The sequence below is a fragment of the Aegilops tauschii genome, chromosome 7, assembly GCF_002575655.3.
Source record: "Aegilops tauschii subsp. strangulata cultivar AL8/78 chromosome 7, Aet v6.0, whole genome shotgun sequence".
Taxonomy (NCBI): domain Eukaryota; kingdom Viridiplantae; phylum Streptophyta; class Magnoliopsida; order Poales; family Poaceae; genus Aegilops; species Aegilops tauschii.
In genome coordinates, this window is record NC_053041.3 from 175,060,470 (window position 1) to 175,077,395 (window position 16,926).

The window sequence follows — 16,926 nt, forward strand, 5'->3', positions numbered from 1 at the left end:
GTGACATATCCTAATCTCGATCTATGCCAACTCAACAAACACCACCGGAGACACCTGTAGAGCATCTTTATAATCACCCAGTTACGTTGTGACGTTTGATAGCACACAAAGTGTTCCTTCGGTATTCGGGAGTTGCATAATCTCATAGTGAGAGGAATATGTATAAGTCATGAAGAAAGCAATAGCAATAAAACTAAACGATCATTATGCTAAGCTAACGGATGGGTCTTGTCCATGACATCATTCTCCTAATGATGTGATCCCGTTCTTCAAATGACAACACATGTCTATGGTCAGGAAACTTAACCATCTTTGATTAACGAGCTAGTCAAGTAGAGGCATACTAGGGACACTTTGTTTTGTCTATGTATTCACACATGTATCAAGTTTCCGGTTAATACAATTCTAGCATGAATAATAAACAATTATCATGATATAAGGAAATATAGATAACATCTTTATTATTGCCTCTAGGGCATATTTCCTTCAAATAACACGCTTATTAATTGATTCATGAATTGATTTGCGGTGTGGCCAGCAAGTTATTTCATGTAGTACATATTTGTGCTTCCTTTTTCTCTGTTAGTCTTTTGACAAATTGTTGTTAATTGTTGTAACATATGTTTATTTTGCATTTATATACCTTTGCGTGCTACATAATGCCCATTTGGAGATGGTATATAAAATGACTATCTATTTTGTTTCCCTTCATCTATGGGATTTTGTTTTCTGTATTTGCTTCATGCATTGGCGAAATGTGGTATCTAATCCTTAGGTGTTTTTTCTTACACTTATTTACTCTTAGCAAAATTTTGCGTCAGAGATTAGTATATACACTGTTGTTGCTTATCCAAGAAATGGTTCAAGAAGGTGAGACTGGCCTTCAATTTTCAGTGATTTGTTTCCTATAAATGCTATGGTTTAATGTTCACATCTTATAATTTCTTGATCTGCTATTGGTTTCATAACTGGATTTAAGATTTGTTTCTATCCATGCAGATAGAATACTTCGCAAGAAATTTAGGTGTAATTAACATCGTGGCCGCATATAGTGATAATGTCTAATGTGGCAATGTAAACCATGTATCATTTTTTTGTGAGACCCCATAACCAAGGTGAAAAGTAAAATCCGTTGATTTTGGGATATAGTATATATGACTGTGGTTATAAATTCCATTCCACATTTTCTACCATGTAGTTGCAACTTAAAGATGGTAATTTGTTGGTATGCAGTTTGAAATGAATTGTGGTGGTTATTTATATTGATTCGATGTTTCTAACTAAATATATGTCCCTTACAGTTAACTTCTATAGATAACTAATAACTTTTTCATTCAGGATAGTCCTTCATACGTGGAGTGCTAAGTATTTAAGACAACTAAATTTAATCAAAAAATATTGCAACTGATTCCCGCAGCAACGCGCGGGGTATCATCTAGTTTGATAAAACATACTCCCTTCGTCCGAAAAAGGTTGTCCCGAGGTTGTCCCTCAAATGAATATATCTAGCAATAACTTGGTGCTACATAAATCCATTTGAGGGACCAGCTTTTTCGGACAGATGGAGTATTTGGTAAGCACTGTTGATCTAGAAAAAAAAAATTATGCAGATAGGCGGTGCCCTCACGCGCGCGGTGCAACTCCGCCCCTCTTCTCTTCATGCTCCTTCCAGCGAGGAGGAGGTTTATGACACATAACCCTCCAGTGCAAAGCCCCCACATCCCCTTATCAAAGCGAGGCGGCTCCTCTGTTGGTTCATGGATGGCCGCCGCTGGAGCACCACACGTCGGCGACGAGAAGGCTACAATGCACCACCCACTCTGAAGATAAGGTCAGATTCATGGCTTCCCGCGGCTACTTGCTGGGATCTGGCCGGGAGAGTGATGAGGGGGGGGGGGAGAGGAGTAGGGCGTGTGGAGAGGGGAAATGGGTCAGCCGAGATAGAGGGTGCCAAGCTGTCGCTTGTTCGTGTGGGTGCCAGTTTCAGAGAACGCTTCTTATGATATGACGTGGCAACACTCTCTGCTTTAGGATTCGTGCGCCTCATCCGATGGCAGTTGGCGCGTTCGTTGGTAATCCTTAAACATCTGACGTTTGTCAGATAGCTTTTTCGTTTTTTTGATTAAAAAAACACTTTCTTTCTTGTTCTCCAACCCAACACAACAACCACCTTTTCGCACTCCACATCCGCCCGTCTCCCCCTGCGAAGGAAGTATCTTCCCGGATCCGGTACGCCCACCCAACATAAGAGTGACCCCCACACGTCAGCGCTCAATCCATACCAAACCGCTCCGTGTACACGCGAGCCCCTTCCGCACGCAGATCCGCCCACACACCGCCTCGGAGCAGCCGAACTGCCCACCGCCTCGCACCCCGCTGTCCGCCTCCTGACTCGACACCGGTGACCCTCCCACTGGCAAATCGGCCCAACCTGGCTCTGGCCCCACGCGTCAGGGACCGCAGCCGGACACCGCATCCCCCATCATCTATCTCTATCTGATCGGATATCTTTTTGGTTACGGCTCCAGATTTTTTTGCTCCCCCCTATAAACTCACTTCCCCCGTGCGCCTCCGTCGTCCTCCCCTCCCTCGCGAGTCCGAAGTCAAGGCGAAAACCCTCGAGGCGAAGCGAGAGTCAGATAGGGATACCCGCGAGAGACGAGAGTCGAGTGAGAGGGTGGAAGGGAAGCCGCGATGAAGCTCAACGTGAAGACCCTCAAGGGCACAAGCTTCGAGATCGAGGCGACCCCCGAGTCCTCGGTACGATCCCTCTCCCCCCTTCCCCTCGTGCGTATCTCCAATCGCGCGCGATTCGGCGCAATCCTCCGGCAATTCGCTTGATTCGAGGCGTCTCCGTGCGATTGGGGCGCGCCGTGGCACCGTGATTAGGTGCCCGTGCGGGCGATGTCGCGTTTCTAAGAAATCTGAATCTAGGGTTTAGTCGGTGCTCGGCTCTGCTGGTGTGTGGGGGGTGGATGGCGTGGTGTGTAGATCGGTCGCAACTTGCGGTTGTTGGGGCGCTGATGCCTGTAATTTTACGTCGGCTGGGTGCTCTGAATTGAACGTGTTGAGTACTGCTCGGTAGTAGTCGACATGTGCCGGAATTTTTTGTGTGAAGTCTGTTATCTGCTGTATCTATATTGTTTGGGGCTGCAATGCTTGAAGTTTTGCTTCACTAGTACTAATCTGCTTAGGGCTTGCTCTGTTTTGCAGGTGGGTGAGGTCAAGAGAATCATCGAGAGTGCTCAGGGGCAGAATGTGTACCCTGCGGATCAGCTGATGATCATATATCAAGGAAAAATTCTCAAGGATGATACCACTCTGGAAGCTAACAAGGTTGCAGAGAACAGCTTCCTTGTTATAATGCTGTCTAAGGTATTTGATGCTTCTTGTCCCGTTAGTTTGAATCGTCAGTTCTCCAACTCTTGAAGAATTTTTCCCAGACCCTCGTGGTTTGAATAGAAATTAGGCCATATTTGTATGTTACAGGGAACTAAGCTTGACAATGTAGCCTATTTTAGTCAAGATCTATGAATACTTATGGCAATAATGAGTATATTTCATTACCTTGATCTGTAATCCTTCGAAATTTGACGGACCTTATTAGACACCAAGTTCTGTGTCGAAGTATTCATGTTTGTCTGATAATCAAAATGAGTTGCCTGCTCAAACCAATATGGATCCCACCATTTCCCTCCTTTTGTTTAGCCAACACCCAACGTTGAGCTGTAATCATAGACGTACGATGATGTGCTCTGTTACACATCTGAAATGCACTTGCGTGTTTAATTCAGCCATGGTATTTAATATTTTGATGTGTTTTGAGTTTTTAGCCTGCTAATTGGATGAAGTAATATATATTGGTCTTAGTGATTTCATTCATGTGGATTCGACATTTGTATGTTCTCTCAGTAATGTCTCCATTCTGCACTTTCAATGTTCTTTTATCAATCACTCCTAATGTTCTTTTGTTAAGCGCTTCTCAATCAAATCATTAAAAGTTGGTGAGATAATCATAGACATGCGATGATGCTCTGTTACGCATTCTGAATTGCCCTTACGTGTTTAATTCGGCCATGGTATTTTGTTTTGTTTCTAGTTTTTTATAGCCCACTAATTGGATGAAGCAATAAATATTGATCTTAGCGATTTCATTCATGTGGATTCCATATTTGTATTTTGTCAGCAATGTCTCCATTCTGCACTTCTAATGTTCTTTTGTTACGCACTTCTTAAATCATTATAAGTTGGTGCCAGAACTGTATTTTGAAGATTTAAATGGCTGTTATCTTCTGATCTGGATATCATTAACTTATATCTGGCATGCATTTGTCTTGTAGCCTAAGGCGTCATCTAGTGGTGCTTCTACTGCTTCAAAGGCACCTGCTAGTCAGGTATTCTGGGTTCATACGTTTTTGTAAGATCTACTCCCTCCGTTCCAAAATAGAAGACCCAACTTTGTACTAACTTAGTACAAAGTTGGGTCATCTATTTTGGAACGGAGGGAGTACCTATTATTGTATTTTAACCAACATTTTATTCTATGTTCTTACGTCCTGCTGTGCAAAAAAGCTAAATATGATTCCACCTGGTTTCCCTTTTTTGTTTTTGTATTTTATGCGTCTTCATTCCCACCTTTTATCTTCAATCAGCACCAACAATGTTCTGCCATGTCATATCCTGTTAGGGTTATATGTGGACTCTTCAAATTGAATAAAGTTAGAATAGTGAACCTGAGAAATGTGTGTTACTAGTTAATAAGGTGGGACATCTGTGATCATAAATATCTTGCCTTCTGCGAAGGCAGTTCACTTTAGCTAAACAGAAATAGTAGTTCATCATATAATTATGTTGTCTAATATTACCCTGTCTTTTGTTTCTGTGTGACCCTCAATTTATCAACATCTAACTGGAATTATTTAATTCGTCACATTGCGCTAGTCTCAACCTGCTACTCCACCTGCCCCTGTTGCCTCAGCTGCAAGATCACCACCTTCACAGGCACCTGTTGCTGCATCTGAACCGTGAGTTATCAATGCCTCCCAACTTTTGTGTTGGAACCTTCTATTTATCTAATTTATTTCTTCTCATTTGTAGGGCGCCTCCCAGTGCGCAGCCTTCAGCTGTTTCTGATACTCCAGCTCCTGCAGTAACTGCATCGTGAGCCCATTTCAGAGCCTTAATTTTCATTCTATTAGAAGCTACTCCCTCCGTCCCATAATATAAGACGTTATTACATCCAATATGCTAACGTCTTATATTATGGGACGGCGGGATATATTGATACTGATTAGTGTATTTAGTCTGTTTGTTAAACATAATCTAGAGCTTTGTCCTTGTTATTTTTAGCTACAAATTCCTTGCCTTATCATATGGTCGCTTGTCATGTCGGTTCTTTCTGTAAACTACTCCCTCTGTACCACAATACTTGTCGCTGGGGAACTTGTACTGGTTTTCCCCAACGACAAGTATTTCGGTACAGAGGGAGTATTATCTATTTTTGCACATTGGTGACCCGACATGTTTCCATTCGTGTTTCTGTTAGACAGCATGCACAGTTTATATCATTGGTGAGCCATGTTCTGAACTTTTCTCCCTTTTTCTTTTTGAAGTGGAGCCGTGAACTATTCTTGAATGCCTGAGAAGAAACGAGTTTCTTGTTGCTTTTATAATGATATAAATATAAACATGGTTGAATTATTGTGCCATTGACATACCTAGCAGCTGACAAGTCATGTAACCTATTTCCTGAATTCTTTTGGTATTAACGTTTATTACCTTTTAATTATTTTCTTCTTTGGTACTTCTCTGCAAGTTATACTGCTAAAGTGATAGAAAATCTTACTTATGATGTAACACTGGACAAAAGTTAAAGAAAGATGAATGGAACCTTGGAAATGCATAGGTTCATACATTGATTTTGTTAGGTTATAATTTTTTGCTTTATTTTCTGAATGTGTAGACTTCAAAAACCGGCAGTTCATTCTATGTGTTTGGGTGTATTTGGCATCAGCACATGTTCAGTGCAACTTCTGCTTCTGTATATTATGTAATCTGGCTACTGATTTGGTTCTAATGAATCTTGAGCCAGAAAGAATCTTCCTCGTTCTCTTTCACTGTGTATAATCCGTTTGACTATAAATTAACATTTCTCTATTCTGCTTGTGCTGTATAGAGGCGATGCTGATGTATACAGTCAGGCTGCATCAAACCTTGTCTCTGGCGGCAGTCTAGAACAGACGGTCCAACAAATTCTTGACATGGGGGGTGGCACCTGGGAACGTGATATGGTTGTCCGTGCTTTACGTGCTGCATATAACAACCCTGAGAGGGCTATTGACTATCTGTATTCTGTAAGTTCCATGCTTGTTATTTTTTTCCTTTTTCTTTTGAAGTTTTTATTTCCATGTGCTGCCTTTCATTATGTGCTCAATTGTTTTTGTACAAAATCTGGAGGGAACTGAATTTGTGTTTCATTCTAAATTCATGTTATTCTTACTGTTTCATTTTGGTTTGACTGTTAGGGAATACCTGAATCTGTAGAGGCCCCACCTGTGGCTCGAGCACCTGCTCCTGCTCAACAGGCACCAAACCTGCAGGCTCCTCAGGCTCAGGCTGCACCTCTAGCACCAGTGCAGCCATCTGGTGGTGTCTCTGCAGGGCCTAATGCAAATCCTCTAAACCTTTTCCCGCAGGTATGTACTCCAGATATACCCCTTCAACCATTATAGTTTTTGTATATTTTTGTGTGGAATTGGATGGACCAAGCTTTACAAAGTCAGTAGTTGCTGACCCAGTTAAACTAGTTTACACCTTTACATTCATCCACTGCCGCAACTTCATTTTTTTTACATGCTCAGTCCCATAGGGCATCATCAGAAGCATGATTAGGAATCATAGGAACCTACTGCTTTAAAAAAATTAAAATATATACAGGTGTCAATGAGACCACACCCTGCCCCTAAAGAAAAAGGGAAATTGCATGTCAGTCTCTGAAGCTAAAAGTTGGTCCCTGTGTGGAGGGAAAATCATAGCATAGACTGGTTAGATATGCTCTTACAACTGTCTGTTCTGTGGTGTCTCCTGGTGTGGAGTCTCCTTGACAAAGCATTATGCAACTTTCTTGTGTACTGCATCTACAGCCACCTATCTGTTGTACATTCTTATTCTGAAAACAAACTTTTTTGCGATGATGATCACTCCTTTGGCTAGTTTTGATACACACTATCTTAACAGGGTATTCCAAGTGGAGGGGCAAATGCTGGTGCCGGTGTGGGTGCCGGTGCTGGTGCCCTTGATGCATTGCGACAGCTTCCACAGGTACTAGCAGTACAGCCTTATACTGGTTGGTCATTGAAGTGTTGCATTGTTCTAACAGTGATGCACTTTTTCCTGTCAGTTCCAAGCACTGCTTGCATTGGTCCAGGCTAATCCCCAAATCCTGCAGGTACGAATTAGCCTTTTTATTTAGTACCCTATGCAAACTTCTATAAGACGTTTTAGGTCACTACTTCTATAGAAGTTTACAGAGGAGTACTTCATAACTTATTATTTTTATGTACTTGAAAATCAGCTGATGTATCATCCTATGTATTCACAGCCAATGCTTCAAGAGCTGGGGAAACAAAATCCACAGATCCTGCGGTTGATTCAGGAAAATCAGGCTGAGTTTCTCCGCCTGGTAAATGAAACACCTGAGAGTGGTGCTGGCGGGTAAGAATTAAGAAACATTATACAACTATGTGCAGTTAGGCATACACGCAGCATTTACATTGGTGTTTTCTCCACTATGTGCAACCAGGAATATACTAGGCGCGCTAGCAGCTCAAATGCCACAGGCAGTTCAAGTTACTCCAGAAGAACGGGAGGCCATCCAGCGGGTACAATACATTTTGATGATTTGCTTTCTTTGTAAAACCTTGCCTATTTCTAAATGTATATATTTGTATTCTGTAGCCTAGTGTCACTCTTGACAGTTTGACTATCCATTATCAATGGATAGTATCAGTTTCTTTGTTGCATTACCTACTTAGAAGAGCTTTAATATTTAATTATATTTGTATATTTGACAGCTCGAGGGGATGGGGTTCAACCGTGAGCTTGTGTTGGAGGTCTTCTTTGCATGCAACAGGGATGAAGAACTGGCTGCCAATTATCTTTTGGATCATGGCCATGAGTTTGAGGAACAACAATAGATGTTAGATTGGTCTTGCTGTTGAAAGACAGAAGAGTCAGTGACAGAAGCATTTCAGTTTGGTGTCGTTCTTATATCTTGCTGCTGAATATCACTGCTACTTGCCATTAGTGCCTTGTTGCTGACTTTCAATTTCTTGTATCCTGGAAATGCTTTCTAAGTACATAATATCATATGCAAACCTTAAATTGTGTGTGCAGCTGGTCTCTTTCTACTTTTTAAACAGCATCTGGTCATCTCTAGAATTGCTACTCGTTTTACATGGAAAAGATTACTTTTTAGGTTTTTGTTCGCACCGTCGTGATATTTCAAGCTAGCTACTTATACGGGACAAGGAGTTTCCACACTTGTGCTCAATTGCGCCATTGTGAACAGTAAAACCCAATTTTTTTAGCAACAAATTCATTTTTTGGGATTTTTTTGCAATAATTTGCTCAGTTTTCTGCTTATGTGCAAAATTTATGAAGAAAAAACATTCGTAATGCTCTGGGTGAAAGAAACAAATTCAATTCTCCAAAAGACTTTTCTACAGTATTTTGGTGTGTTGATTTTGTTATTTTTGCTTAGGCCTTCACGAATGTGATTTCATCATGACAAATTGCATTTGAGCTGGGATACTTTCAACTCAACGGTTTTATCTTCTCCTTTTCTTGTTACGCAGAGCTAGATCGCGCTATAGTGGACAAATGTTACATGTATATATGGATTTTATTTGTAGTAGCACTTTGCTCAAATATTTCGGAGAGTAGGTGCTAGATTGGTACTCCCTCCGTCCTAAAATATAAAAATATAAAAACGTTTTTGACACTAGCATAGTATCAGAAACATTATATTTTACTTTCTCCGTTTCAAAATAGATGACCCAACTTTATACTAACTTTAGTATAAAGTTAGTATAAAGTTGGGTCATCTATTTTAAAACGGAGGGAGTAGTACTTATCCATGTGACGCGAGTTCCCATCTTTCTTTGCCACCCGAACGAGACACCCGGTTGGATACAAATACAGGTCATAGTTTGTTACGACTTCCGAGCGATTTCAGGACTCGATGTTTTGTCCCACAGATTTGTTTTCTCTATACGAGTGCATGTCCTAGCAAGTAGAGCTGGCAGCCTTGAATTGACCAGATTGTCGCTATGCAGAGAAACAAAGAAAAGTACGACTGGCAGATCTCAAATGATGACTAAAAGTTGACCATTTTAGCTAGGCCATAGAGTTAAAACTGCAATAAACCCATAATGTTTCAGACAATGTCACCGGGTTATTACTGTTACTCGGATCCCTTTTCTTCGGAAAGGGAAAAGGGAAAATTCCGTTAGTTGATACTCTCTCTGTTTCTTTATGTAAGATGTATTATTTTTGGCACAGTGATCAATGCACATAATTATACACATGTTAGGACGAAATTACCTTTGGCAAATTTGTTGTTTAGTGGCAAGTAAATTAATGGTGGCTGCTACAAATAAGCCGGATGATTTCTTAGAGAAATCACCCGCGTATTCAGCGGTCCGATTCCGTCCGATTAGCGCATTGTTGGCCATTGGATGACAGCAACGCCACAGCATCATCGAGGGCCACAGCTTGAGCGCAACACCTTTGCAGCCCTGGCCGACTCCAATGTAGCACCGAGCCACCAAAGGCGTCCTATGAGCTCCATTGCAGCTCCGGCGGAGCTCCAATGCAGCAGCGACGCTCCGATGAAGCTCCATTGCAGCTCCGGCGGAGCTCCAACACAGCACCAACGCTCCGGCGAAGTTCCATTGCAACTCCGGTCGAGCTTCATTGCAGCCCCGACAGCTCCATTGCAGCCCCGACGGAGCTCCAATGCAGCACCGATGGCTCCGGCGAAGCTCCATTGAAACTCCGGATGAGCTCCATTGCAGCCCGGCGGAGCTCCAACGCAACACCGACGGCTCCGCGCGAAGCGTCCATTGTTGGAAATATGAGCAAATTACTAAGAGATTTAATCCGAATAAACAGAAGATAAATCATGACTACAGTAGCAGAGATTGAATTAATCATGCGAACTAGCATAGTAGATGAACAGATCACATCTAGGGCACATACTAGAAACATGAATTCTACCACGATCTCGAACAGGAAGGATAGAATCACATACGGTGCAGCGGGAGCAGCACCGCCGACGTTGACGTTGTCGCCCATGTCGTCGAGGATGAGGTTGCCGAGGTCCGGGAAGAAGTTGTCGTTCGCGAAGTCGTCGCTGCCAGCAGTTGCGCGAGTGCGCTCCCCAAAAACATGATCGCCCCTCTCCCGTACAGGATCACGAGAGGCGGGGTTCCGGAGGCCTGCTGTCCCTTCTCCCGGTGCACGCCGAAAGGAGGGATGGAGAAGACTTGCTTGGCGGCGCAATGACCTGGAACGGTGGTTAGAAACCATACGAAGCGGCGGCGGCTAGGGTTGACGTCTGCCTGACTATATAGTGCGGGCCCGGTAGGTCGTGGGAGTAAACCCCACGTCCGAGTCGTCATGATCCAAAAGAATCGGAAACGGTTCAGTAATTAACGCGTCCGTTAATTATTAATTAATGACTCATTAATTTTCCCGAGCAGCAAAAATATAGACAACGTGCATAGCTCTGTCCTCGGCTCGGCTCAATCCCGCAACCCGCGGCGCGTCGTGACGAGGCATGGCGAGGCGAGCGAGGAGGAGGAGCGCGCGTGTAGGTCTCCTCCTCATGCTCATACAAGTGGTAGAAGAGCTCACCTTATAAAGAGGTGCAACTCTCTCTCAACTTATGAGGTGGGACTAAACTTTAGCCTCACTCACTCCACTCACATGTGTGCATGAATGGGCCAAGAGAATTTCAGAATTTTAGTTGGGCTTTGGGCAAAAAGCCCACTAGCAAATTCCAACAATCCCCCACAAAGTCTCATTGGCACATCTCATCATTTAGTTCCAAAAAATTGTTTACATACCGGTGCTTAGTGGAGACTGTGAAGTTGAACTTCCACTTAGAGTTTTATGCTACACTAGATCACAACTTGAATAGTGGACTATGCCTTGAACTACAAGTTTTCTGTGAAACTAGTTTCACACAAATTCTTGACCGATACTGGGCGGCCGCAAGGCTTCCCCGCGGGTGGAGCGTATACGTCATACTCCAGGGCCTTTCATGGATTTATTAGAGAACACCCAATTCTCACAGACTGCAGCGTTAACAGTCAAATTCATATAGGTGTGTTCCTCAGGAGATGTTCTGCAGGACAACATCTCTGCTTACCTGAATAAGCCACTTGGAACACATTAAGATAAGTATCAACCTGCCATGCAGATCAGGAGAGTATTGCATCTTCACGGAGTGGGATAATTAATATAGGGATACTCTCCTCCCAACTGACCAACAGCTTGTCTCCCACTTCTACTTCACGGGATCTCCGATCACATAGAGTGGGTTACCACTATGGACAACTCATGCGGTGGGTCTCAGACCCATCTCCATCGATGCATTATCTATCACATTACGTGATAGACCCTTTGTGAAGGGATCTGCCAATTTTTTTCGATGTTTGGATATAATCCAACGTAATAACTACGGAGTTCCTCAATTTTCTTAAAATTGTTAGTCTCCTCTTCACATGCCTTGAGGACTTCATATTGTCCTTAGAACTGTTTATCTTGACGATCACAGTTTGATTATCATAGTTCATCAGGATAGGGGGTAATGGTTTTTCAACCATAGGTAAGTCCATCAAGAGCTCATGAAGCCACTCTACTTCAACAGTGGCAGTGTCTAATGCTGTGAGTTCTGCTTCCATAGTTGACCTCGTTAAGATGGACTGCTTGCAAGACTTCCAAGAAACAGCACCACCACCAAGTGTAAAAACATAACCACTTGTGGCCTTAATCTCATCAGCATCAGATATCCAGTTTGAGTCACTATAACCCTCCAGTACCCTTGGATACCCGGTGTAGTGAATCCCATAGCTCGCGGTGCCTTTCAAATAGCGCATAACTCTCTCAAGCGCATGCCAATGATCATCTCCTGGTTTTGACACAAACTGACTCAGCTTGCTAACAGTAAACGAGATGTCAGGCCTCGTGGCACTCGCCAAATACATAAGCGAGCCAATAATCTGAGAATACCTCAGTTGATCTCTAGCAATCCGTCGATTCTTTCGAAGCAACACACTAGCATAATATGGAGTTGGAGAAGGCGTGCAGTCGCTATACCCAAAACGACTCAAGACCTTCTGCACATAGTGAGACTGAAGCAGTGTGATCCCACCATTCTCATCTCTCAATAGCTTGATGTTTAAGATAACATCAGCTACTCCTAGATCCTTCATCTCAAAACAGCGAGATAAGAAATCCTTAACCTCCTTGATTAAATCAAGTTTGGTTCCAAAGATCAGTATGTCATCGACATACAGACAAAGAATAACTCCTTCGCCCCACCATAGCGATAGTACACGCACTTGTCACCATCGTTTACTACAAAGCCGGCAGCAGTTAATGTTCTTTCGAACTTCTCATGCCACTCCTTAGGAGCTTGTTTAAGGCCATATAAAGACTTTAATAACTTGCACACCTTTCCTTCCTGACCAGGTACTACAAAACCATCTGGCTGATCCATGTAAATTTCCTCCTTCAACTCTCCATTGAGGAAAGTTGTCTTAACATCCATTTGATGAATGAGAAGACCATGTAAGGCAGCCAGTGATAGTAGCACCCGAATTGTGGTCAGTCTAGCCACGGGTGAGTAAGTATCAAAGAAGTCTTCACCTTCTTTCTGGGTATAACCCTTAGCCACAAGCCGTGCCTTGTACTTTTCAATCGTACCATCAGGTCTAAGCTTCTTCTTGAACACCCACTTACATCCTACAGGTTTGCACCCATAAGGACGGTCAGTGATCTCCCAGGTTTCGTTAGCTAAGATGGAATCCATCTCGCTACGAACAGCTTCCTTCCAGTAGTCAGCATCAGGAGATGCATAGGCTTCCGAAATAGTCCTAGGTGTGTCATCCACAAGGTACACAATGTAATCATCACCAAAGGACTTTGCAGTCCTCTGTCTCTTACTCCTCACAGGAGTTCCATTGTCACCCTCAATAGGATTCTCAACGTGTTCCATCGCAATGGTGGGTTCAGGAATTACAGCGAATTCCTCACTAGATGGAGTAGGTATCTCCTGGTTTGATGAACTCGACATATCCTTCATAGGAAATATGTCCTCAAAGAAAGTTGCATCATTCGACTCCATAATCGTACCAACATGCATGTCGGATACCTCAGATTTTATTATCAAAAATCTATAGCCAACGCTATGAAAAGCATAGCCTAGAAGAACACAATCCACGGTTTTTGGTCCAAGCTTGCGCTTCTTGGGAATTGGTATATTGACTTTCGCCAAACAACCCCAAGTACGTAGGTAAGACAGTTTCAATCTTTTCCTTTCCCATTTCTCAAATGGAGTCATGGTCCATTGCAACTCCGACGCCAGAATGAAGCGGGGTATGCAGCAGACAGCAGTGATGTCGCAGCCGATATTTCGTCGCCGGCGCTTCGCAGCACCGCCGACCGTCGTAGCAATAGCAGCTCCGCGACCGGGATGGGGAGGTCATGGACAGGAAGGGGAGAGGCGCTCGCAGAGAGAAAGAGGGCTGGGTTGCAGGGGGATGGGGAGAGAGGGAGCTCGGGCTCGCAGAGAGACATAGAGCTAAGCTGTAGCCTGTAGGGACGGGAAAAGAGGAGCTCGGGAGGATGAGGACGACACGTTTTGGATAGAAGATAAGGTTGGGGGTTGCGGGGTGGACAGATGCATCGGTTGAAAGAACATGCGGTGCCCCCATGTTTGGTTTTGGTAATTGATGACAATCTCTATGGACTAATGGTTGCCTTGAGTTATATTTGAAGGATTTGTCCATAGGCATTTCTTGAAGTTCATGTGTTGGTTTCAAGGAGTTTATGTGGTGACCAAGGTGTTATTAAGGAATTATCCAAAGATTGGTCATGTGAGAGTTGAGCTTATTGCAAGCATGTCTTGGAGAAGAAGATTGTGTGATCATTCATGTATATCTTCAAGACATCATCCAAATGAAGAGAGTTGAAAAGATTCATGGTTGATCAAGACTAAGTCAAGAGTGAATCAACTTGATCAACTCACAAAGCGTAGAAGATGTACCGAGAGGGATCAAGCGATCCCATGGTGTGGTGAGCATTGTCAATTACGCTTTGTGTACTAACCCATGATCTTCGTGAGAGTTCTTTGTGGGGTTAGGTTGCGGTGTGCAAGTTCAAGTGAAGCATCATGAAGAGATCAAATGCTTGAAGCTTGCCGTCCATTGTGGTGACAATGGACTTGTGAAGATGTTGCGGTGTGCAAGTTCAAGTGAAGCATCATGAAGAGATCAAATGCTTGAAGCTTGCCGTCCATTGTGGTGACAATGGACTTGTGAAGATGTGCGGAAGAGTGGCTCACCCATAGTGGAGCATGGGGGAGCAATCAACTAGTCTTCATCGAGCCAACACAACCAAGAAAGGTGGTCAAACTTGAGGGAGTCAAGATCGTCATCATCTAGCTCAAGTGGACCATGTGCAAGGCAAAGGTTTGCTCTTGATAGGTTTTCTATTTTACCAGTCTCATGATGGTAGGTGGGAGACCGGGTTATAGGATCGATTGCCGTACTATCAAGGGGGGCTCTCGATGAGTAGCTTGATCGTATCGTTCATAGAGAGCTCAAACCATTGCATCCTTGCATCATCTTTATTGGTTCTTGTTTGGTTCTTCTCTTTGTGAGTTTTGGAGCTTATGGTCATCTTGATGACAAGCTCGAGTTCAAAGAAAACGGAGTTCACTCGCATCTTCTATGATGTTTTCGATGTTGGAGGTTATGCCGGTTCTTCTCGGTTGGAGGTTTCAATCCTCTATTTGTTGGCATACCTCCCCTGCCTCTTCTTACTATAACCAACAAGCTTGAGTTTGCTCAATTCGGAGCTCATATGCAGAAGTTATGGCAGTTTTGGTTTCCTAGCGGTAGTACCGCGGGCCGGAGCGGTAGTACCGCTTGGGTGCTACAAGCGGTAGTACCGCTGGTATCCCCCAGCCGTAGTACCGCTGCGGTCTCGTGCTAGTACCGCCTCGATTCGAGGGGTCTTTTTCGTGTCGGGTTCTACGGTACTAGCCGCGGCAGTGGGGGCCGTAGTACCGCTCGTTTGCGGTAGTACCGCCCTGCCACCGCGGTAGTACCGCTCTGGGCCCAGCGGCAGTACCGCGAGGGGGAGCGGTAGTACCGCTTATAGGGGCAAGCGGTAGTATCGCTGGCCAAGCGGTAGTACCGCTCTCTGCGGGACTGAAGTGGGGGTAACGATTGGATTGTTCCCCCCACTATATAAGGAGGTCTTCTTCCCCAATGAACTTTATCCTTTGAGCTCGTGTTCTTCCCCCATTGTTGACCTTCTTCGAGCTTGCTAACTCTCAATCCCTCCATGGATTCTTGCTAGTTTTTGAGGGAAAAGAGAGAGGAGATCTAGATCCACATTTCCACCAATCACTTTCTCCTCTATGTGAGGGGAACCCCTTGGATCTAGATCTTGGAGTTCTTGGTGTTCTCCTTCTTGTTCTTCCTCTCTTTTTCCTCCCTAGCATTAGTTGCTTCGGTGGGATTTGAGAGAGAAGGACTTGGGCACTCCGTGTGCCCTTGCCATTGCATTTGGTGCATCGGTTTGAGTTCTCCACGGTGATACGTGGAAGTTACAAGTTGAGAAGCTTATTACTCTTGGGTGCTTGGTACCCTTGAGCTTGTTCCTCTTGGGTGCTTGGGCGCCCTAGACAGTTGGTGGTGTTCGGAGCTCAATCATTGTGGTGTAAAGCTCCGGGCAAGCGTCGGGGTCTCCAATTAGGTTGTGGAGATCGCCCCGAGCAATTTGACGGGTTCCGGTGACCGCCCCCAAGGGTTGCCAAAGTGTACGGGTTCGGTGACCGCCCCCAAGGGTTGCCATTTGTACGGGTTCGGTGACCGCCCTCAAGGGTCCCTTAGTGCAATCACGGCATCTTGCATTGTGTGAGGGCGTGAGGAGATTACGGTGGCCCTAGTGGCTTCTTGGGGAGCATTGTGCCTCCACACCGCTCCAAACGGAGATTAGCATCCGCAAGGGTGTGAACTTCGGGATACATCATCGTCTCCGCGTGCCTCGGTTATCTCTTACCCGAGCCCTTTACTTATGCACTTTACTTTGTGATAGCCATATTGTTTCTTGTTATATATCTTGCTATCACCTAGTTGTTTATCTTGCTTAGCATAAGTTGTTGGTGCACATAGGTGAGCCTAGTTGTTGTAGGTTTTGTGCTTGACAAATTAACCGCTAGGTTTATTCCGCATTTGTTCAAGCCTAAACCGTAATTATTTTAAAGCGCCTATTCACCCCCCCTCTAGGCGACATCCACGATCTTTCATCGGTCCCATGGGACACGTGTCAACACCAGGAGGCGGCTTGCAGGAACAAGAAACCATCCGGTTTAATTTGAACGTTTTCCTAAATTAATTAGTCTAGAAAAGTAAAAGACACATGCAATCGACAGAGAGATAGTACTTTTTTTTGCTACAAGGAGAGATACACATAATTAGGTTAGAGATACTTTTCCTTTTTCTGAAGGACTAACAAGAAAATTATGAGGAATTAGAAGAAGTGCACCTTACATTTTGGAATTTTATAAAAAAACAAATACACCTTATAAAAAGGAATGGAAGGAGTAATACGGTACTCCCCCGTCCC

The 16,926-nt window shown here is 44.0% G+C and overlaps 1 protein-coding gene across 1 annotated transcript; it reads left to right on the forward strand.

Annotated features, from left to right (window-relative positions):
• The first annotated feature begins 2,524 nt into the window (after window positions 1-2,524).
• LOC109740859 (ubiquitin receptor RAD23d) lies at window positions 2,525-8,382 on the forward strand. The gene is made up of 12 exons (XM_020299909.4): window positions 2,525-2,760; window positions 3,214-3,375; window positions 4,341-4,394; window positions 4,942-5,024; window positions 5,098-5,160; window positions 6,176-6,353; window positions 6,525-6,695; window positions 7,237-7,320; window positions 7,400-7,447; window positions 7,601-7,713; window positions 7,802-7,880; window positions 8,073-8,382. Exons 1-12 carry the CDS (start codon window positions 2,695-2,697, stop codon window positions 8,193-8,195), a joined length of 1,224 nt encoding a protein of 407 aa, XP_020155498.1. The 5' UTR covers window positions 2,525-2,694; the 3' UTR covers window positions 8,196-8,382.
• Window positions 8,383-16,926: the final 8,544 nt, after the last annotated feature.

Bases quoted from the DNA above. Each gene is read 5' to 3' on its own strand.
- LOC109740859 (XM_020299909.4), top strand. From the start codon at position 2,695: ATGAAGCTCAACGTGAAGACCCTCAAGGGCACAAGCTTCGAGATCGAG. The intron at 7,321-7,399 runs GTACTAGCAGTA...TTTTCCTGTCAG, and splicing joins CATTGCGACAGCTTCCACAG to TTCCAAGCACTGCTTGCATT. The intron at 7,714-7,801 runs GTAAGAATTAAG...ATGTGCAACCAG, and splicing joins CCTGAGAGTGGTGCTGGCGG to GAATATACTAGGCGCGCTAG.